General features: G+C 48.2%; 1 protein-coding gene and 1 long non-coding RNA gene across 2 annotated transcripts; one reads left to right on the top strand and one right to left on the bottom strand.

The window, feature by feature from the left end:
* The first annotated feature begins 6,381 nt into the window (after window positions 1-6,381).
* Window positions 6,382-17,970, top strand: FGF6 (fibroblast growth factor 6). The gene is made up of 3 exons (XM_054443566.1): window positions 6,382-6,972; window positions 7,947-8,050; window positions 17,725-17,970. The coding sequence occupies exons 1-3, from the start codon at window positions 6,627-6,629 to the stop codon at window positions 17,899-17,901; spliced, it is 627 nt and encodes a 208-aa protein (XP_054299541.1). The 5' UTR covers window positions 6,382-6,626; the 3' UTR covers window positions 17,902-17,970.
* LOC129009968 (uncharacterized) lies at window positions 17,555-23,167 on the bottom strand. The gene is made up of 3 exons (XR_008492892.1): window positions 22,710-23,167; window positions 19,365-19,822; window positions 17,555-18,478 (listed from the first exon to the last, which is right to left on the bottom strand). It is a non-coding gene; the product is annotated as an uncharacterized LOC129009968 (long non-coding RNA).
* Window positions 23,168-23,411: the final 244 nt, after the last annotated feature.

Genomic DNA, 23,411 nt, shown 5'->3' with positions numbered 1-23,411 from the left:
TGAGAACATCTAGTTTTCTCCACCTGGCTGGTCTGAACAAAGATTCCCCGTGTGAGCACTCAGGATTGCTCACCTCACTGCTTTCTGGCAGTGCTTTTCCTAATTTCATGGAGTTTCATCCGTACTTGTGTGGCTTTGCTTTCAGCAACAAACACAAGAGCAAACCTATATACCGATTTCTGCAGCCCTTTCTCTACGCAGCTTCCTCTGCTTTGCAAATTGTGACTGCCTTAGCCTCGCCAAACTTCAGTCTCTGAACCCTCCACTCATGGTCACCCCTGCACTCTGTGTAGGTTCTCCTTTCCTGCTCTGAGGTCTGGAGAGTGCCTCCAGGCAGAAAGAAGATGCGCTTATGGGGTCTATCTTATTTGTTTCCTTTTTTTCAGGGGTCAGAGTCCTGTGCTTCCTGTTATCCAATGTTTAAAAACTGCTGTTTCATTCGTCCCGTTTTCTTGTTGTTTATTATGGGGTGCCAGTGCAATACAAGTTTCTCCATCATCGTGAAAGCAGAATTCTTCAATGTAACTATTTTAAATGACAAAATGCAAGTCATTATATTGAAAGTGCTTTTTTCAAATTAATATCCCACTCCTACCAAAATTCTGATCACTCCTCTACAGAGGGCTGGCCCTTGTTTGAGAATAACTTGTCTAGTGAAATCCATGGACTTAAAGCCTTTAATTCAACAACATTTATTCAAACATTTCATAAACTGTATTGCATGGCGGGCACAGTGCTCGGTTCTGAAGATACAGAGACAGGTAAGACGCCATTGGTGCCTTAAGGATTTCACTATCAAAGTCAGCACCTTGTCAGAGTGTTATAAACCCAGTAAGGGCAGTGACAGAGATAATCATGCGAAATATCAATGAGGCAGGGTTGTCAGAGCGTTATAAACCCAGTAAGGGCAGTGACAAACATAATCACGCGAAATATCAATGAGGCAGGGAAAGCAGGGAGGGGAACAGGCCACTGAATCCAGTTTAGAGACAGGTGGAAGGTTGTCAGGGATTACTTCCGGAGGTGACATTTAAGCTGACTCTTTAAAGACGGAAGCAATTCACCAGGCAAAGAGAGGACAGTTTGAGCAAAAACAAGAGGCAGAAACAGCACACAGTATGCCTGGGAACAACAGGCCATTTGAGGTCGCTGAAGCAAAAATTCCCAGAGAGGGACAGGCAGGGGATGGAGCTGGAGAGGCCGGGAGAGGTCAGGAGAGGGAGGGCCTTTTTGTGTCACACTGGGGAGCCTGCCACTAAGGGCTGAGTCTTTTACATAACTTTGCATGGTGGCTGGCAGGGTGCATGCCCGCCTCAGCACGCAGCAGGTATTATTAGATGATGATCATGAGAGGCAAATCTGAGAAACCGCAAAACTCTGAGCGGAGCCAAAATCCCTTAGGTTCCGAAGTTCCAGAAAGTTATCTGACTCCTCTGCCCCTTTGCAGATTCAGCTGAGATGTGTGGCCGTAGTGGTCAGCCAGCCCTGAGGCGCTGCTTTCTTGGCAGTTGGCTGAGCCTTTAGACTTGCATCTATGGCTGGAGCATAGTAAGGAGGGGGAAGGGGAGAGCATGAGTGAGACAGAGAAGAAAGACAGCGCTAAGAGATAGGAAGTCACGCTGAGAGACACAGCCACATGGGGCTCAGATTGAAGGGATGGATCAAGAAGCACTTTAATGCAAGAAGATGATTGCTAGTGTGGAGAGGAGAATCTTTCTCCCAGAAAACTCTGTAAATACTTGGTGACCAACCAGACCACAAAGCTGCATGTTCAGGGGCTCCCTCCCTCCCCATTGTAGGGGTCTCTGGGAGTGGGGCAGGGTCTCCAGTCTGAACTCAAGCCAGGATTCAGACACATATAGACAATGCAGATGGGCCGGCCCCAGCAGAAGTGTATTTGTCTGAGGGGTCGAGGGGCCTCCAGAAAAATAATCCACGTGGAAGGAAATGGGAATCCCACCTGATCAGCTCAACCCATAACAAGACTGAGTCCTTTGCAGGGCAGGGAGTCTGAAAAAAACTTCAAATCAGCAGATTGCCAGGCCATGAGTAGTACTGGCCAGGTATTTCCTTAATAGGTATAACATGAAGACGGGGACTAAGTTATTCTTCCTGGCTTTGAAACAGAACATAAAGCAGTTCTGGCTCCTTGAGGGCTTCAGGTGCTGAGCTGTAGTGAGAAAGGGAACACCCCCGGGCTGCCCAGCAGGAGGTGGAAGGGCTGGAGAACAGGGTGATCCACGCAGGTGCCTGGCAATGTGCCCAGGCAGAAGCAGTCACGTGCTCGTGAACATATGTGAGACATGCTCTGAAACTGCAGAAATATCTTAGGGGTGATTTGTAGTGGGGTGAAGTTCCACATGAGTTGGAAGAAGCAAGAACTAGGGAAATGTGGATTATAACTGTTAATGGCTCCCACTTTGTAAGTGGGTGAGGCCTGGGAAAAGTTGAGTTCTACTAGGAAAGTACAAAGTTTAGGTTTCCCCAGGGAATAGCTAGCAAGATAATGGCTGGCTCGTCCTTGCAGAAGTCCAACCTGGACACCGTTGATCAGTTGAAACTGTTTCTCTTGAATTCTCCCTCATGTAGCAAGTTTACGAGCTACAAATGTCCCTCTTTGCTCAGGCCTAGGGCAGGAATCCTTCCTAGATCCTCATCTCTACACATGTCCATCTCATGCCGATTAAATCCCGTGAGCAATCTCTACCACTAAAAAACCAGGGATAGGTGCAGAGCTGCCTGTCTGAGCAAGATGGGGAAGAGATACAGGGAGGCTTCAAGGCCGCTGTGCCAAGCTCACACAAGGACAGACTGTGAGACAAAAGAGACAAAGACACTAAGCACAAACAGCTATTTTGTTTTCCACCTTATCATTTTCCACATTTTCCAAATTATCTATAGAAAAAGGCAAATGCTAGTTTTTCAAAACCAAATGTAAAAAGTACAAGTAAGCACAGCTTTTCACAATTCACGTGGATGAGGCTCATCTGAGTTTTATGTGCTTTCCCTTTTGGTCACCCCTCAGGCGTTTGATCTTGATTATGTAACACACAGCAGTCACAGAGCAACCACCTGGTGTGACGGAGGGAGTTCTGCCATGCAGATGATGCGGAAGGTTGGTGTGGCTAAGCACTGCCAAATTTGACAAATCTGTATTTTGTGGTATCCCCCTTGGGGACAAGGACCCTGTTGTGGAAGGAGACAGACATTAACGTATTTTCCCACTCACCTCCACTGGATCTTGGCTCATCCAGCGAGAGTGATTGACAATCCCCAAAGGCTGTTGGACAACTATTTGCAAGAGGGGTCCATGGAGAGAGGCCTCTTCCACCTGTTACTCTTTTCTCTATCACTTCACATCCATAGGGGTCCCTAAGCCCCAAGAGAAGGGTCAAGTGCAAATCTGGTAAGCCAAGAAGACCTAGCAGTTGTCAACTTAATTAGCCTTCAGGAAAAATATATGCCTATATGAGCACAGTAAAGTTGCTATAGAGACGGGCAGGGGAGGTGCATTTAGAACAGGGCCTCATCGCATCACCCGATAAAAATAAGACCCAGGCTTTTTAATAGCATGAATTACTTAAGTTTTAAATTTAACAGGGGACGACACCAAGGCTCTCACTGGTTTTCAGAACATTTGAGGAATCTGGGCTGCCTGCTTCTGCATATGTTAGCAGCCATCACAACATATGCTCTGGCGGATGGCAATGAAGAACTGGAAGCCCATGTGTCTCTCCCACCCCCAGAGATGAGAGATGGTCTTTCTCACTTTGGGTTTGTCCTCTTTAATTGGGTGAGAGATTTTCAATGTGTTTCAGGGAAATTTCTGGGAAATAACTATACTGAGCTCTGCACTGGGCCAGTTGTATGTATTATTGCTAGTCACTGTAACAACCTTAGGAAGTAATGATCTCATTTTGCAGATGACAAAATAAGCTCAGAGAGGTCCAGAACTTTCCTAAGGTCACACAGCTACTAAATGGTGGAGTTGAGATTCAAATCCGGGTGTCCCCATTCCAAAGCCCATTGCTCTATGAGACATCAGCCACAACCTCCGCACAGAGAGGAATCCAGGATGAGGTGAATCTAAGGAGCATCACCATTTTTATTGGTATATGGCATGGACCTTGTTATAGTTTAATCTCTCTCCTAAGGCAGTCCCAAAGTGGATGGGTTCCAAGAAATTCCACAGAGATTCTGAGCTCTGCTGGTGAGCACCTCTCCGGTTATCCAAGGCAAGTGTTAATTTCAGACTGACTTCTCCTTACCATCCAACATGTTTCTGGACTGTCTCTTCCCTAAGTGAGGACCACCAGCATAATTAACACAAGATTCCAAACAACATCACTGAGAAAGTGTCCCCACTGCTCTTGCATCCATGAAAGCTTAACTATATGAAACCCAGCTAGAAATCCAAAGTGAAGTTCTTTTTATTGACAACTTTGTCTTCGGATTATTCATGAACCTTTTACTTTGCAGAAGGATTTTTAAAAACAGTTTTCCAACAAAGGCCTACATAGTAGACTCAATCTGAGCCCATAAGGCATCATCTTTCCTCATGGGAAATGGCAGTGCTGGTGATGATGAGATTGGGTATGGCACAACGGCAGTGGAAGGGAGAGGAAGCCAATGGGGAAGTCAGGGGGCCCGTGGTGACAGTAGGAACAAGTGGTGCCTATGTCCCTCCCCATTCAGTTTACCAGCTGAGGGTAAAGACAGACATCTGGGCTTCACAGGATTTGAGAAGGCATGTCTAGGGTAACACTGAAACCCATGGCTTGACAGAAATTTGAACCAACGCATCGAACCCAGTGAATGAGGCAGAAGGGCAGAGGCACAGACCAGAGGCTGGGACCCAGGGCACAGCAGAAGGTTTAGAATCAGAGGGAAGGCGGTGGTGCCTCAGTGGAGTCCTTGGGCCATGGAACTCACCCCAGGAGCTTTTCCAGGCTGCCTGCAGCCTGCAACGTGGGTGCAGAGTGTGGCTAAGGGAGCTGCCTGCTGGGATCAGCTCTACTGCTGAGGACACTCAAATCCATCTGTACGCCATTGTCATCACCCCCCACACACTCCCTCCAATCCCGGCACAATCAGCGCTAATGTCTCACCTACAGATTAAGACCTGGATTGAAGTACAAGAAACAGGATTTTTAACTCAAGTTAATTCAATTCCCCAGGCGACCCTTGTTAACTTATTCACCCTCAGAGACGTATTAATAGTTCCTTCTTATATCGTATAGCAATTTGTGCGGTGAGTTTCCTGGTAGCTTTACATTTTTTTTCTCACTTCAGTTAGACATGTAATCTATTTAAAAGTAATATGGGAATAAGAAAAATGAGTGTAGGAATAACTTCCTGGCAGAAATATTTTTACTAGTTTCTGAGTGTAATATCAGCCCAGCAAAAGTTATCTGCAAATACAGAAGTTCCCATGTACATCAAAGACACTCAAGTTTTTTTAACAAATGAATCATTTTATGCTACTGAAATAACTCTATGATGTGCTATTGGCATTTAAGGAGCTAAACAGACTCTATGGGCCAGCCAACTTCTACTGCAAGCATTAGACATACACAGGCTTTAGACTCAGGCAGACCTTAGAAGTTCTGGCTTTGCTACTTATTAGCTGTGATAACTCGGGCAGGTCATTTAACCTCTCTAAGCCTCAACTTCTTCATCTGTGAAATGGGAATAATATCAGTCACATGCCAGGGATAAATCCAGGGAGGAGAATGGCCAGGGGGCTATGTCAAAGGCCAGACACAACTTCCACCCCAGGTGAACGTCAGGACCAGGACAGTAAGCAGGCAAACCTTGCCCTTGCCCTCCTTCCCTCCACAATCTTAAAGCTCCCTGAACAACCCCCATCCCCACCCCCTGAGAATGTCTGTGCCCTCCTGCTGAAAGGGTTTGGCCTTTCAGTGTTCCCCTCCACCATGAGCTGTTTCCATGAAAAGATCTCAAGAGTGACTTGCAGGCTACGGTCATCACTACCACGAGCCTTTTCCCATCCCTGCCTCTACCTATTGCCCTCTAAATAAGGAAGCCAGTGCTGCCAGGCAAAGAACTTCTGCCCAATATGGGTCCTGGGTGGCCTCTCGCTTCTCTCTTTCCCTGGGCCCCCAGCCAGCTCCCCCCTCCCCCAGAGATGCTCCCTGCTCACTTCATTCCTGCCTCATAGTTGGAATGACAGTGGCTCCCAGAACCCCTAGGGAGTGTGGAGGGTGATGGGGGTCTGGGGAGGCAGCCAGGCCCAAGAGCAGGTTAATGTTACAGCCCTGGATAAGTGAGCTGGGCGGGTTGACGTCAGGGTGATGATGGGTGGAGGGGAGGGCCGGGCTGCTGAAGCAACTATAAAGATAGGTCAAATCAAATATCATCAACTCGGGACGGAGCAAGCGGGTGAGCTAGAGAGCGTCCCCGAGCCATGGTCTCTACCGGCCACGGCTCAGCTTGGGTCCCTCTGCTCTCAACCCGAGTGCCCGATGGAGGCTTTGGTTTCATGTCAGCAGCCTTCATCTGCCTTCCAAAAATAAGCCCCTGCCGCCATGCCGGAGGGAGAAAAACAAGAAGGGCGGTATTTTTAGGGCCATTAATTCTGACCACGTGCCTGAGAGGCAAGGTGGATGGCCCTGGGACAGAGGCTGTTCATCACTATGTCCCGGGGAGCAGGACGTCTGCAGGGCACGCTGTGGGCTCTCGTCTTCCTAGGCATCCTAGTGGGCATGGTGGTGCCCTCGCCTGCAGGCACCCGTGCCAACAACACGCTGCTGGACTCGAGGGGCTGGGGCACCCTGCTGTCCAGGTCTCGCGCCGGGCTAGCTGGAGAGATTGCCGGGGTGAACTGGGAAAGTGGCTATTTGGTGGGGATCAAGCGGCAGCGGAGGCTTTACTGCAACGTGGGCATCGGCTTTCACCTCCAGGTGCTCCCCGACGGCCGGATCAGCGGGACCCACGAGGAGAACCCCTACAGTGAGTGCCAGCTGCAGCCAGTCGGGATGCTTGGGGGTTTGGGCTCATGCAGGGCTAAAAGGTGAAGGGGCCCTGCTCTAGTGGACAGGATGCACAATAAAGGGGGTAGAAATGCTGCTCACCACTTAGATGATTCCATGAGACCCTGCCTGGGTGCAGGCTCAGTATACTGGGGTCCAAGCACCCTGGTGTTCTTTGCCATCGCCTCGGTTAGATCCTCAGTGGCACTAACTATTTCAGCATTACTGGCCCATCTGACGCCTTGTAAGACCACTAGGAACCATTAGTCTGGGAAGCCCCCAAGGCAGGGGTAGGGAGAATCAGTTAGTAGACTTGGATCAAATTTGACACAAGCTCATTTTTATTCAGCTTCTTTCTTGGGGAAAGAGGAAATTCAATTGCAAAATGTCCAACTGAAGCACATCCTTTCTTTTTATTTCAATGGTCTCCCTCTGTCCCCAGGTTCTTATCCTGCAAGTTGTCAGCTTGCTGTATGGTTAGTCTCCTATCCAAGAAAGGATGAGGGCTGCAGGATCCAAGAAAGTCATCAGCCATGGTGTGGCTGCTGTGTTTTCAAGATTAAGTGGGTTGAGATTTGTTGAAACATGTAGAGTACACATTAAGAATAATAATAATCAGAATTTATTTTTTTACTCAAGTCAACGACCTCAAGTAATTATGTCAGTGAAAGCCCAGATTCAAAGCTCATCTTAAATAGATAGCTAAGTGGTCATTGCAGTCCCTAACTCTGATATCAGAACTTTCCCTTGCAGAACTGGATTTTTAACAGCACAATGGCAGCACTTGATGAGTCCAGCAGCCAGGGTCTCCTAGAGTTAGAGGGATCATGGATGGGGTGATGGAGAGTCTGGCTTTCTAGGAGAAGGGGGATGGACTGAGATGCCCTTGTCGGCTCAGGTTCCCACTCTGATTTGCATGAGCCTTAGGTAATGTGGCCCCCCTTTCCTTGTCAGGCCTGCTGGAAATTTCCACCGTGGAGCGAGGCGTGGTGAGTCTCTTTGGAGTGAGAAGTGCCCTCTTCATTGCCATGAACAGTAAAGGAAGATTGTACGCAACGGTGAGTTCACCAGGCCGGGGAAGTGCCAGGTTTACAAGGCTTGATGCTTACACAGTTGAAGAAAATAATATGAAATCCTGAGTAGAGAAGTGACTATCTAAATGGGAAAGGAAAGGCTGTGAAAGGAGCCTGTGAGAGGGAGGGGCCTTGCAGCTTGTGCTTCTTCTGCCTCATGGGTGATTGTCCTCTGCCCTGGCCCGTGCTTCTTCTGTTCCCACCTGCCGGATGGAGCCTGTGTGATTAAACAGAAACCACAGCTCAGGGAGCCTGTGGGCCAGAGGGAAACCCGCATTCTGGCATCCAGGCTTGTGGGCAGGTGTGATTCCCTGCACTGGCGAGGCCCCGGGAGCAAGCCTGTCTCTCTGCCTGGGTGTGCTGCTCCATGACACGCGCCCTGCAAGACGCCCCAGCCTCGTGCGCAGCAGGAGGAGTGGAATGGGAGGCTATTTTCATCCTCATCAGTGTGCTGAGATTCTGCGCTAGGGTTTTCAATCCTCTGGTCTCCGATCGCATAAGCTAGAGAAGCAGGCTACCCATTATACACTTTAGGCTGGTTCCAGTCCCACCCGTTCCCATCCCCACCCCCATAGGTCACCCCTGGGAGCGCCAATGCTGGCACTTGGGTTAATGCAACCAGTTTCTAAGCACATGACCAAAGCCTCTGCTCTCACTGACCTACTCGTTCCTGCAGCCCTCAGCCCATCATTTGGCTTATTACAAAATATGGCTGGGCAAACATCCCTATGAGGCTAAAGAAATGGAGAGTTCCTTTGACAGAAATAAGCAAGCTAAAAAGGAAGAACTCAGAGCAGGCCTCAAAAAATATCAAAGTTATTTATGGGGAGGGTGTGGAGGGCTGATCTACTGCCCCTTGGAGGATAAACTGAGGACTGGGATGTGAAGAAATAGATCCAGGACTGGCACTGGGTCCCAGGGGAGTTGTCCCAACAGAGGAGGTCTATGAAATACAAGAACGGGTTCACCAGGTTGCCTCTACCCCATAATCTTTAGTGCTAACATCTCTCAGTCTGGGTTGGTTTATGTGGACATACGGCATGTATTACAATCAGTGGGTCTCTCACACGGGTCTGTGGACAGTCTGCATCTCTATCAGCTTGGAAGCTTGTTAAAAGTATGGATTTCCAGGTACCTACCTAGGAGATTCTTATTCAACAGAGCTGGGATGTGGGCCTGGAAATCCGTTTGCTTTTGTATTTTAAATTTGCCAGGTGTTTCTGAGGAACAGGCAGGCTTGGGGGTCAGCAGGCTACATGGCCTCTGGAGGGCAGGGGACCACCCACTGCCCATGTTACACTGAACCTGAGAGCTGGACAGCTCTGGTTCACCAGAACCTGGTGAGATGAGACAGAAGAGACATATCCTTGTTACCGCTCTCTGGAAAAGTGATGGCGAGGACAGGAAGAGGCCTGGGACCAACCCATGTTTTGGTGGAGCAGGTTTCCCCTCTGTAGGGTGGGGCATCCCAAAGAACCCCTTCTTTCCAGCCTGCATAATGCCCAGAATCCCATAGGGTCGGGAGAGCTAGGAATTTGGGCTGTTGGCTGTGGGACTCCATGCAAGCAAGGGACGTTTTAGCAAGTAAATCTCCTGGGAGAAAGCATAAATTTCATAAACTCTTCTTTCTCCTTGTCACCTTTATCAACCAACTACTTATTAGTTTTTTCTTCCTACCCAGAAAGGAATTTAATTGTGGGAAGGAGAAAATGCACAAATATAGAGGAAATTTACCCACTTCCCACTTTAAATCTCTTGGCCCTGGAAGGAGAAGCTGGGAAAGGCTGGGGAAGGGAATATAAGATTTAACCATCAGAGAAAGAGCCACAAAGCGGGGAAGAGCATTCAGAATAGCAAAAAGGAAAGGAGGCCGACTCCTAATGCCTGAAACCCCCCACCCCACCCCCAGCCCTCACTCTGCAGCACCATTACTGGCTGATGACTTTAAAGGGGGTTAAGCAGGCTGATGAACTGCTGGGCTCACTAAATAAGCAGAGTCCAGGAGAACGGAAAACTTCTGGGAAAAGACCCGGCGCCCTTCACCTCTGCCCTCCCACCCCTCCTACCTTCACCCTCAGTAGCATTTGGCCAAAGAGCATCTTCTCCAGGGAGGGAGATTCTCCTCCCTGGACCTCAGGGCCAGCCGGGCCTGCACACAGAGAGTGGGGCTGGACAGCTGTGTCCCAAGCCTGGGGCACCTGATGTTTTGTGTGGCTCAGGACCAGATGCTCCTGAGCAACTTCTACCCCTCCCTCTCTGCCCCTCGGAGGCCGTTATCACAGTCTAAAAAAACAATTGCCAACTGATCCCCGGAGCCAGGAAGACTCCTGCTGGGTGATGATTTCATTCACACTATTTCCTTTTAAGCCCCCGGAGCTGCCTCATCTCCCAGGCTCAGCTGCTACTGCCACTACATGGGATTTCTCATGGGTGGGGGAGGGAAACTGGGCTGGGGCTGAGGTGTTGGTGAGGGGAACAAGGCAACGACTCGACTCATGGGCAGAGAATAAGGGCCAAGGAAACCTGGCTAGAAGTGGCTTCACACATGTCTGTCTCCTGGAAAGAGGGGTGTGGAGGCTCAGGGCAGTTTGCCAGGCCCCCCTTTAGACAATATAAACAGCTGCCCTGCCCTGAGCACTAGCCTACTCCTTGTGCTAGGATTCACAGGCTGCAGAGGGCTTTACGAGCATGATCTCACAGCACCCCTAGGAAGTGCATTTGATCTTCATCCTCCCTGTGCGGCTGCGGACACCTGGTCTCCAGGGTCACACGTCCAGCCACAGCTGTGTGCAGCCCTGTCTCAGGGCTCTGTGACCCGAGTTCCAGTTCCTGGCCAACCTACCCTCCAGCTACTCATCTTACTTTGGGCAACGTCACTGAACTTCTCTGGGCCTGGATCTCTGCTCTCTGAGGATGAGGCAGAAATCAGTGAGTTCTAGCCCCTTTGGTCCCCTTTGAAATTCAGAAAACAAAATATCAAGGATCTCCACCTGACAGTGGTTCTATTAGAATCCTTTAGTTTAGAAAAATATATACTAGTAAAAAGATACCAGCAATTCGGTTATGCTTTCAAGTGATCTCAGTTTTACTAAGAAGAACCGCATTTACATCCTTTTCATCAACAGTATGACAATGTGCAAAGGACAAAAATGATTTCCTGCAGAGACCTTTGATTATTATCTGGGGCATTACATTATTATCTGGGGCATTACAAGGCTGGGAGGACCAGCCTTGCCTTGGCTCAGCTGCCACGCTAGCAGAAAACAGCACTCCTGAGGGAATGGGGCGAAGGACACCCACCATGAGGAAGTGCTGGGAGATGGGGCTGGAGAGCAGCGGGAGGCACGTGCCCTTATGCAGGGCCTGAGGCTCTGCATACAAATCCCCACCTGCTACAAAGAGCTGCACTGGAGTGAGAAGAATGAAACACCTGGTGAAAACACTTTCCAACATTCTTAAATCAACAGTGCAATTGTGTGCTGGGAAAAAGGGTTGGAAAATGCAGGCATCTTCAGAGCTGACAATATTTCAGCTAAAGACAGGAAAAGAAGCAGTCAGGGGCTGCAGAAGAAAGTCTTAGGACAAAGAGTTGGTTTATTTTTCCTTCTTGCCCACATCCTTCCACCCCACCCTTCTCCATCCAACACACACTCCCAGGAGGAACAGGGACAAATGGCCCCAGCGGTCACAGGATGAAGATGTTTAAAGGCAGGATTAGATCCTCATTGGTCCAAGTGACTTAGCTCTAAAGGCAAGAGGGTGGCTGTCTTGTCCGCCTCACACTTTTGGGGCACTTCTACCCCATGGATATGCTTGCTCCTCTGCGAAATGCCCTTCTCCATAGTGAGTGCCAAACACACATAAGTCTGAGTAGACCTCATGGAATTGAAGACATTGTCATGCTGGGGCTTGAGCCCGGCAGGCTCAGGAAATGTGACCCAGTGGAATGATTTTCATTTGTTCAAGTAATCATATACGGTAGCTGCTTTTATGAACATGGCATTCACTTGACTTGAGTGCATTCTTCACCAGAGCTGGGGGCCAACATTCCCAAGCCATGAAAACTCAAAGCTCAGGGCTCTGATGAAGACGAATTAAGGGGCTGGGTCTTGAGCATCACTCTGGGCAGCGGGAAAATCCCATCAGCCTGAAGCATTCAGGGAAAATGCATTATCTCTCCTTCATGCCACAGGCCTCCTGGCCTCCCAAACCCCACGGATGTGGGTGCTGAGTGTGGAGGAGAGAGAGCAGCAAGGGGAAGGTTAGGGCTTCTAACACAAGCTTCATCTACTAGTTGTCTTTTTTCACTTCAGTTTTGTACAGGATTCTGGGGAAGTCCAGGGATATGAGACAGGTTAGAGAAAAGGGCAGAATGGAAAGAAAAAAAAAAGTAGTAAACTTAAAAAAAAAGAAAAAGAAAAAAAAAGTGTGTCTGTTGAGGGGGAGTGGATTTGAATGATCCAAAATCGAATGACCAGAGAAGCAAAGTACAATCTACACATCCACGGTCATGCACGCTTAAACAATCACGTTTTAGGAGATCCAGACATTTAGGAGAGGCTGGGTTCTCAAATGGACACATTCTAGGCATGGGGACGTGGGCAATGGCTTGAGAGTTTCTTGTCCAAGTCACTCAGTTCCTCCCACTTCCCCTTCCTCCACCTCAAGATTTCATTTCCTCACTAGAGCTTGCAAACAACACATGAAACCTCTCCCTTAACCACCATCCAGATCAGAAATAAATTCTCTGGAACTGACTGGGCGGGTTACTCTCCAGGGACATACAAAGTTAGAACAGGGGGAAGGCTGGTGGGTGGAGAGGGGCTGTGACCCAACAAGGAGGAGACCACCAGTTTCTGATCAAAATGTTTTCTTGCTCCGTTTCCTGGCCCATCTGCTACCCTAAATTCCCTTCCCACTTTAAATAATTTACGTACTTGACTAGGTAATACATGAACATGTTTTAAGGAGAAAAAAGTATCAAAGAATATTCTATGGAAAGTCTCACTCCTACCATTGTCTTGAAGCCACTGAGTTCCTCCCTAGAGGCAGCCACAGTTACCAGTGTTTCATTCCAGTATATCATTCCAGAAATAGCTAACGCACACATGCATGCACCGGTATCATCTTTTTAAAATCACACAAACAGGAGCATAGTATGCTAACACTTTTTCAAACCTTGTGTCTTCACTTAGCAATGTATCTTTGAGGCCATTTCATGTCAGTACAGAGAGGCTTCTTATCTTTTCAAGGCTTATAGAATTCCATCATGTAGATCTACCATAATTGAGTTAGTTACTCCTCTCTTTTTTTTTTTTTTTTTTTGAGACAGAGTCTCGCTCTGTCACCAGGCTGAAGTGCGGTCTTGGCTCACTGCAATCTCCGCCTCCCCGGTCCAAGAGATACCCTTGCCTTAGCCTACCAAGTAGCTGGGACTACAGGCGTGCACCACCATACCCAGCTAATTTGTTGTATTTTGGTAGAGACACGGTTTCACCATGTTGACCAGGATGGTCTCAATCTCCTGACCTCGTGATCCACCCACCTTGGCCTCCCAAAGTGCTGGGATTACAGGCATGAGCCACCTCAGTTACTCCTCTCTTAATAGATACGTTGTTTTTGGTCTTTTGTTATTTAATGCTGTAGTAACTTTTGTGCCTGTGTGGGAACATATCAGTAAGATAAATTTCTAGGAGTGGAATTGCTGATCAGTTGCTATATTCATCCTCTATTCTGGTAGATGCTGCCAAATTGCTCTTTGTAGAGATTATAACAGTATACACGTCAGAGGACATTACATGAGAATTCCTCGTTTCTGTGCTGTCACTAATGAGAGCATAGTGTCAAACGCTTTTCTCTTTGAAATCTGGCCACTAAAAATGGGATCTCACGGTTATAACTTATATTTCTCTTATTAGGCATATTCTCTTCTGCTCAAATGCCATTGATAGTTCCTTTCCTGGGAATTTTCTGTTTTATAAATGTTGTTCATTCTCCAGTGAGTTTAGGGTTCTGAATATAGTAACAAAATGTACTCTTTGACATATGTGTATTGTACGTATTTTCATCCAGTTTGCCATTTCTGTTCTTATTTTATTTAAGGTAATATTTTTCAAGTAGAAGACTAATTTATTACTTTTTTTAAATGGCTTTAATTTTTTTTGTCCTGCTTAGAAAGATGTTCCTCATTCTAAGTTTATTAAAAAACTTTTTCTGGATTTTAATGGTTCTTTTTTTTACATTTGAATCTTTGCTCCTTTTGGAATTTATTTTGATGTAAGGGATAAAGTCATACACATCAAACTTTATTATCATTATAATAAAATCCCATTCAGTTGTTCCAACACCATGTTTCCTCTAGTGATTTAAAATAACACTTTTACTTTATATTCATTTCAGATTCATTTCATTTTACATCCATGTATGTGTTGGGATCTACTGCCGGACTCTATTTTGTTCATTGACATGTACTGGACTTCTCATTAGTGTAGCTTTACTTGGAATGTTTCACTCAGTTCTGAGGTGAATTTTTCCTGGTGCTGCTTCTCCCAAGCTTGCCCACCAACGACTGAAGTCCTGTGCACAGGGCAGGAAACCAGGGTCCAGAGAGGCTCCTAATGAGGGGCCGTGGTTCAGAGCCAGTGTCAGCCTCTGCCTTTCCTCTCGCTTCCTGCTCTTCCATGCAAGCTCACTGTCTCCCAGGCACTCCGTCAAAAACCACAGAGCTTAAAAGCTAAATTGTCCAGTAACCCACAGCAAGTCTTATGGGACTGGTGATCCAGAGTAAGGCAGTCTTTTGAGGCTTTTAATGTAAAGTAGTTCATGATTTACTTGGAGAAGAATACTACTACTAATAATTTGTTTTTAATTCTACCGTATAGCAAGCATTGTTCCCAGGACTTTCCATGCATTCTTTCAATTAATGCTTACTCCAGTTCTATGACACAATTCTTCTTACTGTTCTTACTTCACAGATGAGGGAATTGAAGCTTTAGAGGTTAAACGATTTCCCCAGGCTCACGTAGCTAAGTAAGAGGCTATTGTCATCAGTCTAACCTCAAAGCTGTGGCACAAATACGTTCTTGACCTACATTGATTAGTTCATCATTTTTACCTTTAGGACATCCCTTCATTCATCCATTCCACAAATGTTCACTGAGCATCCTAACGAGGAAAACAGGAAAGCTTATGAAAAACCCATCCCCCTGGTGTGGCATTAACCTGTTGACATGGCTGGTGAACGCCTTCACATTTATCTCAAGCAAGTTAACATCCGTGAAAGTGCTTTGTAAATAAGCTGCAAGCGTGAGAGGAGAAGATGGGGAAAATGTATGAGGGGAGTTTCACCACGTTCCCATAGGCAAGGCTGTCCTCTCGCCCACGCTCACATCACGTTGAAAGAGCCACCCATGCAGGGGTCTCCTTATGTTTCAGTGCTGTCCTTATTTACTTATTTATTTATTCTTGAGACACGGCCTCACTCTGTCACCCACGCTGGAGTACAGTGGAGCGATCATGGCTCACTGCAGCCTCGACCTCAAGCGATTCTCCCACCTCAGCCTCCAGAGTAGCTGGGACTACAGGCATGCACCACCATACCTGCCCTTTTTTTTTTAATTTTTATTTTTTTTTTAAGCTTTTGTAGAGACAAGGTCTTGCTATGTTGCCTAGGTTCCTCTCAAACTCCTGGGCTCAAGTGATCCTCCTGCCTTGGCCTCCCAAAGTACTGGATTACAGGTGTGAGCCACTGAAACCAGCCATGTTGTTGCTATTAAACCACCATCCACTCAGCATCATGTACCAAGCAAGACACAGTCCTCATCTCCGGGATCTTGGAGCCTATTGGGAAAGAAAGTATGGCTATTCTAAATGTTGCCAGAGAGGTCCACTGAAAGGGCTCTGGGAGTCTTGGGGCCCTGAGGAACAAGCTACTAACCAGCCCTTCAGAACAGCAAGAGGTTCTCGTCCAGCTAAACTGCCAGCAAGATGGGACACTAGCAGTACGATTCCTTTACAGAAGGTCAGAGGACACCTCTGGCAAAGCCCAGTAGCCATCGAGCGGGTTTTTTTTTTATACTCAAGCAAGAAGGAGTCAGAAGTTATCCTCCACCCATTTCTCATTCTATATTTCTTTTCAAGAGTAGATCCCAGGTCTCTGGCTCCCACCTCGCTCTCTGTTCTTCTAGCCCTGACCCAGCTGCTTCCCCACAAGAGCAGGAAATCCCCGCATACTCCCTTAGGGCAGCCACCCAGGCAGGTTGCAGAGGAAAGAGGAGGACTTGGGGTGATATACTGGGAATGAATTTGTGCATGTGAGACTGACAGGAAGTCCAGCGTTCATGTTCTGAACAGGTGGTCCACACACACTCTACAAAATTAGCATGGAAAAGACCATTTTTTTGTTGGTCCCAGGCTCCTTGGCGTCACCTGTCACATTGGGAACCAGGTCCTTTTCCCCATAAAAATTCCTGCTCCTCACCATTTCTGTTCATGCATGTCCCTGGAAAACTATGATTGTCTTGGACAGCAGTCCCCAGCCTTTTTGGCACCAGGGACCAGTTTCATGGAAGACTATTTCCATGGACAGGGTGAGTGATGGGGACATGGGGGGACGGTTTGGGGATGAAACTGTTCCACCTCAGATCATCAGGCATTAGTTAGATTCTCAGAAGGAGCAGGCAACCAAGATCCCTCACATGCAAAGTTCATAAAAGGGTTCTTGCTCCTATGAGAATCTAATGCCACTGCTGATCTGACAGGAGGCGGAGCTCAGGTGGTCATGCAAGCAATAGGGAGTGGCTGGAAAACAAATGAAGCTTCGCTCACCCACAGCTCACCTCCTGCTGTACAGCCCAGGTCTTGCACTGGTATGGGCCACGACTGGTATGGGTCTGCAGCCTGGGGGTTGGGGACCCCTGGTCTAGGACATACCAGACCTCTTCTAGACTCAAAGTCAAAACTGAGAATGGGCCTTTTTGAGGGATAGAAAACTTGGGACTTAAACCAGGAAAGACAGACTGAGGAACCAAAAGCAGAAAGAAAGAGACAGGCAGTGCTGGAAAGGGCTTAAGAGATCACTTGTGCCTCCTCCCTCTCCACCAACCACCTCTCCTTCTTCCCCCACCACACACAGTCTGCAGAAAAGAGAACTGAGGCTGAAAGGGGAGGAACCTGCCCAAGGTCACACAATTAGGAAGTAGAAAAGTCACGAAATAGCACCCTGGGCTCTCATCCCTGCTCCAGTAGACTCCCTCTCACAGTGAACTTGAGAAAACAGCTTGTGTCATTTCCTGGTCTGTTCTTTGAATGGAATAAGTTACCATCTAGGGACTTAGTAGAAACTACTCTGGAAGTCAGACCTGAGTGGTAGAGCCTCAGCTCTACCCCATGTGGCACAAACCATCCCCTGTGTCCCTGGGCCTTGGTTTCCTTATCGTAAAGGAGGGAAGGTGAGAGGAAACCATGAGAGCCTGCAGCCTCTTCCCATCCTAACCTTTCACCATTCTGTTCACCCAGGATGCTCAGACCTCACGGTGGTTGTCTCACAAAGAGAAGGGAAGGGCACCTGGCAGAGGGGCCTACTCTCTGCGGCCCAGCTGGCATCTGCAGCACTCCTCATTTCTAACGCAGTCTCTGCTGTTTGCCCATGTCTTTCACAGCCCAGCTTCCAAGAAGAATGCAAGTTCAGAGAAACCCTCCTGCCCAACAATTACAACGCCTATGAGTCAGACTTGTACCGAGGGACCTACATCGCCCTGAGCAAATACGGACGGGTAAAGCGGGGCAGCAAGGTGTCCCCGATCATGACTGTCACTCATTTCCTTCCCAGGATATAAGGACCCACGAAAGAAGGCTCAGATTTAAAGCAGCATCTGTTCTATTGGAATTTTGCGCAAGCGAATAATACCCCTTGCCTTCCACGGCTTCTGAATCAGGCTCATCTTGTGCTTGGGGAGACCCCAGTTGTTTCCCTCGGCCACTGGACCCCACGGCCTGCAGCCCATTCAAACGACGGCTGCAATCAGCAACTTTAGAATGGCAATTTATCCCATGCTCTGACCTCCCTCGAGGAGAGAAGGTATCGGTGACACTTGTGGAATGTGACCGTGTGCACAGGACAAGGCCAGGGTAGGACTTTGTGTGCATTGTCGTACATCCATACAGCTTTATATACATTCTCAGAGCAATGGCATTTCAAAGCATCAGGTTTCTTTCTCCTAGCATCATCGCTGCAGGAATCTGCCTGTAAGAATGTCACTTGTCAAACCAGCAGGATTGATGTGTGCTCCCATTCTGCCTCTTTCCAATCATCTTTCCATTCAGAGGCCACTAACTACAGGGGTTGCACAGGTCAGCAGGGAGCAGCTGTCCTCAAAGTGCAGAGACGGCAGAGTGAGAGGGTGTGAGGCTGAACTGCAAACCAGAAAGAGAGTGATCAGGCACTTCAAGCTTCCTGCCAGTGAGGGCTCTGGGGACACTGGGATGAACTGTCAGGGAAGCTGGGGGAGAAGCGGTTCCCTTCTTGGAGAAAAGGGGTAGAGCAGCATCTAGGGCAGCTGAGGAAGGCTTGCGGAGGCAGCAGAAGGGACTGGATGTTCTAGGAGAGCCACTCTGCCTGGAGAACTCAGGCTGCGTGTGGCTCCAAGAACAAGCAGGGGCCAGGCTGCCTGCCCATAACGTTTCCTCACTTTGAACTGGTCTTATTTTAACCTCAGATGACAAGGATCCTAATAATGGCAACCTCTTTGGCGAGGGGTAGGGGGACAAAATAGGGCGTGAAGGAAGTAGAGAGGCTTTGGACTACAGATGGTAATTCCTCTCCAACTATGTCCAGGAAACGCACCCAGGTTCTCATCTGATACCCTCACTTCCTTCTTGCTCATCCTCATCTCACATACGCATTGTGCCTGGATGCAGCAGAATGGGCACCGTGACCTCCAGAGTTTGTGCTCTCTCCCTCCCTGCAGTAGAAGAGAGTGATAATCCCATGGAGTCAAGCAGCCAAGCTGAAGCAGCTCCTTGCTGCACAATGCCTTCTTGTCTCCTGTCCTTTGAGAATATTTAAAGCAGAGGTTCCCCCAAGTGACTATAAATGTTGTCTGCCTGGAGCCTTCGGATTCCTGAACCATTGGAATGTTCCTAAATCTGAAACCAGAGAGAGCCGCATCAGAGCGCAGATATTTTTGGCATATGTGGACCATCAAGTTACAAAATGACCTGACGCCCTCTGCGACTCTCAGGGGCCCCGGCCTGCAAGACAATCCCTCATCTGTTGCAAATACCTTCATCTTCAACATACCTTGCTATTTGCAGTTGCATCCATCTATAGATAGATCTGGGTTGAGGGATTCTCAGCTGAAGATGGGAAGTTGGCAATCAAAGGGGGAGACACCTTACTGGCCACCTCCTGTGCCCTGCAAATGTCAGGAAGGACATGTGGTGGGTGAGGAGGAAAAGGCCACACCCAGGTACATGAAGATGGAAGAAACTGTAGAAGCCCCAGAGCACGTGTGCACACGGCAGACCCTTGGATGTGGTAGAAAAGGGAGAAAACTGGTCCATCTTGATTCCGTGGAAGGTTGAAGTGCAGGTCTGCTTGGAGGCGGGGATAAAACTCTCCACTGTTTTTTAGGGAGTCTTGTCCAGTGCAATCAGTCTCTTGAACAGGGTCCATCAGAAATGCAGGCACCCCAAGCCTGAGGTGCATATCAGTTCCTAGTGGAGCTTGGAATGTGGGATGGCTGGTGGACGGCATGACTGTGATCCAGAGAAAAAAGGAGAAAGAAGTTTTAGGTCCCATAGCATACTTTCCTTTTTTCCAAGATCTTTCAGCTCACATGGCATGAGAGGAGCCATCTTCAAGAAAGTCTCCAAAGCCTTGGGCTGCCAGCCCTGTCCTTCATCTCTCTAGAGGATCATAACCTTGCTCAAATCCTGGCAAGGCATTTCCCCAAATGTCCACTTTCATTTTTCATGCTAGGAGGGAGAAGGAGAAGCTACGAAATGCCTACGATCAAGCACGCATGATACTGAGCCACTGCATGGCAGTTGCACCCGCACTGGATATGAGGGTCTGGGTGTCTGTCTAACTGGTACCAGGGCTCATGCTGTATGAATTGCTAAGTATTTGGGGGTTGTTTGTTTGTGACAGGGTCTCGCTCTGTCGCCCGGGCTGGAGTGCAGTGGTGTGATCTCGGCTCACTGTAACCTCCACCTCCCAGGCTCAAGCGATTCTCCTTCCTCAGCCTCCCAAGTAGCTGGGACTACAGGTCCAGCTAATTTTTGTATTTATTTTTGGAGAAATAGGGTTTTGCCATATTGGCCAGGCTGGTCTTGAACGCCTGTGCTCAAGCAATCCACCCGCCTCAGCCTCCCAAACTGTTGGGATTACAGGCATGTGCCACGACACCTAGCTGGTTGCTAAGTATTTTGAATACCACCTTTGGATGCAGGTATGTGTGGGTGACTCTTTAAAATTCTTCCCATGCAAAGGAATTCTCTCAAGGGCTTCCTGTTTTCCTGTAAGTGACTTAGGCTTAAGAAAAGTCAATCCCCATCTACAGAAGTGAGCTAAGGGACAAGACCAGAGTAAGATCAGCAGGACGCATTTCAGTCCCTTCTCTCCAGCTTCCGTTTCTGTGCCTGGGCATGGAGAGTTGTTTCCTATCTGGTCACATGTCCACTGAGTCCTGAATTCAGTTGTCAGGCTCATTGGCTCCCAAAGGCTGCAGAAGACACTGCTATATGCAGGGGAACCAGAGTGTACCCCACTTTCCCAATGAGGATGTACTAAGACTTGGGCCCTCCATCCCCCAAGTGCTGAGCAATGAGCCTGATTTCTAGAGTTTTGTAGCTAATTCACCTCTCTTTCATCCTGAATCTTCTTTGGCAGCTCCATGCAAACTTGGAGTTCCAAGAGCCAAGAGGCTGTTTTATTCTCTCTTCAAGAGCAAATAATAAAGAGGAGAGCAGCATATCTGCACACCCTTCAAGATACACTTCTCAGCTGCAGCTGTAGAGGTTAGCTTAGAAGCAATGGGGGAGCCTCAGGCTCCCTGTAAAACCTCCACCATTTTCAGGGCAATGGATGAACCTCATAGGAAACCAGAAAACTCCAAATGCCTTGTTCAAGCTGTTGATTATGTTTGTTTCATCATTCACTGCCTTGTAACACCCCTTCCCTTCCCACTTCCCATACATTTTTGAACCTCTCTGGAAAGCAGCATGTAATTTTCTAATTAACACCCTACCATTATCCTCCACAGCCTTCCCCTCTGCTGCCACATCCCACAGTGCCCTAATACACATGCCAAGCCCTTGGTCAGGGCCAGTCTATGACCTAACAAAAAGAACATTTTCTTCTGCCTTCTGATTCAGGGTACAAACCTCTCTCCTCTTTTTTTTTTTTTGTTTTTTTTTAAGATGGAGTCTTGCTCTGTCACCCAGGCTGGAGTGCAGTGGCGGGATCTTGGCTCACTGCAAGCTCCGCCTCCAGGGTTCACACCGTTCTCCTGCCTCAGCCTCCCGAGTAGCTGGGACTACAGGCGCCCACCACCACGCCCAGCTAATATTTTGTATTTTTAGTAGAGACGGGGTTTCACCGTGTTAGCCAGGATGGTCTCGATCTCCTGACCTCGTGATCCGCCCGCCTCAGCCTCCCAAAGTGCTGGGATTACAGGCGTGAGCCACCGCGCCCGGCCACACCTCTCTCCTCTTTAGACATATAGATACCTCTCCTGCCCAGAAACCCAGGCCTCAGATTCTCTCGTGACCGTCGTCCTGTACTGGCCAGTTTGCGATTCTCCTTCAATGCTGGCGCTGGGCCACTTTCTTGTCCTAGACCTGAGACCCTTCAAGTTCTTGTTCTATGCAAGTCCTGACAGAAAAAAGAAATAGGAGAGTCCATGAGCTATAGTTCTCCTCTCTCCCCCTGTTGAAGTCCACTGCCTTCGCCCGTCCTGTGCAGCAATCACTGGTGCAAACATATCTACTAAATGCACATCTACCAATGTGCTGCAAGACACGAGGATCTCCCCTCTGTCCTCTATCTCCTTCTGCCCCTTTCATGTGGACACAAGCTAGAAAACTCCTTCACTGGCCGGGCATGGTGGCTCACGCCTGTAATCCCAGCACTTTGGGAGGCCGAGATGGGCGGATCACAAGGTCAGGAGATCGAGACCATCCTGGCTAACATCGTGAGACCCCGTCTCTACTAAAAATACAAAAAAAAATTAGCTGGGCGTGGTGGCGGGCACCTGTAGTCCCAACTACTTGGGAGGCTGAGGCAGGAGAATGGCGTGAACCCGGGAGGCGGAGCTTGTAGTGAGCTGAGGTTGCACCACTGCACTCCAGCCTGGGCGACAGAGCGAGACTCCGTCTCAAAAAAAAAAAAAAAAAAGAAAGAAAGAAAACTCCTTCATCCTTCTATCCCAATGTTTTTCCTCAAAGACTCTGGGTCAGCTGTCACTGAGGAAGCATTCTCTGCCACTTACCATGCCTGTGTCTATAAAGTGGGTCTCTAATACTTGTTTGTCCCCTGAAGGAACCAGCCACTCATTCTGCTACCTCCCAGAAAAACTCCAAAGAGAGGAATGTTTGGGACAAGGCCAGAAGAATAGAGAGAAATACTCCAGTCTCTGCTTACATCTGAGTTGATGCTTCCTCTTCCCAGAACAGGTGGAAGATGGGATGATGTCCCAAGCAGGTCCTGAATCTGGTCCATCATGCAGATAGCCAACGCAGAACCATGTTTGTATACCTCATTGAACGACTGAAATTCCAGCACCAGAGAGCTGTGTCCTGAGTGGTTTCCTCTTTCTGTAAATCGCTGAGTACCTCAGGCTGGTCCCAGGGTAGAGCTGCCCTCCAGCTTAGGCACAGCACGTAGTACAACCCAGATGCTGTTCGGTCATGTGACTGTGAAATGTGATACCTCTATTTTTTTAATATGTATGTGCCATGCACAAACCATATCATGTTCCAGCAAAAAGTAAAAGGTCTTTTTCTACATTTCTCTAAACTCTGACTCCACTCCTCCTATTAAAACTGACAACAAATCTCTGGGTTGTCGTTGATTTTCATCTTGATTCTTTCCCCCCTTGCAGGAAGGCAGGCAAAGAGAAACCGAAAGCACCGATTCATGGTGCTCTTGATTATTAAGGCAGGAAGAAGTCCTGTGGCGTACTCAGTCCGACAGCCCTGTAGCTTGCCAATGGGGAAATTGGCCCAGGAGGGTGAAGACAGCAATGGAAGACTATAGCGAGGCAGCATCCCTCTTCCTTTTTTGCCTTGGTCAAAACCAAATATACACATTTCTGTGACTATAGAGTTCATTCATTCATTTATT

Source organism: Pongo pygmaeus, chromosome 10 (assembly GCF_028885625.2).
Source record: "Pongo pygmaeus isolate AG05252 chromosome 10, NHGRI_mPonPyg2-v2.0_pri, whole genome shotgun sequence".
In the NCBI taxonomy this organism is placed as follows: domain Eukaryota; kingdom Metazoa; phylum Chordata; class Mammalia; order Primates; family Hominidae; genus Pongo; species Pongo pygmaeus.
This window is presented reverse-complemented; position numbering and strand designations above follow the sequence as displayed.

Bases quoted from the DNA above. Each gene is read 5' to 3' on its own strand.
- FGF6 (XM_054443566.1), top strand. From the start codon at position 6,627: ATGGCCCTGGGACAGAGGCTGTTCATCACTATGTCCCGGGGAGCAGGA. The intron at 6,973-7,946 runs GTGAGTGCCAGC...TTTCCTTGTCAG, and splicing joins CCACGAGGAGAACCCCTACA to GCCTGCTGGAAATTTCCACC. The intron at 8,051-17,724 runs GTGAGTTCACCA...TGTCTTTCACAG, and splicing joins AAGGAAGATTGTACGCAACG to CCCAGCTTCCAAGAAGAATG.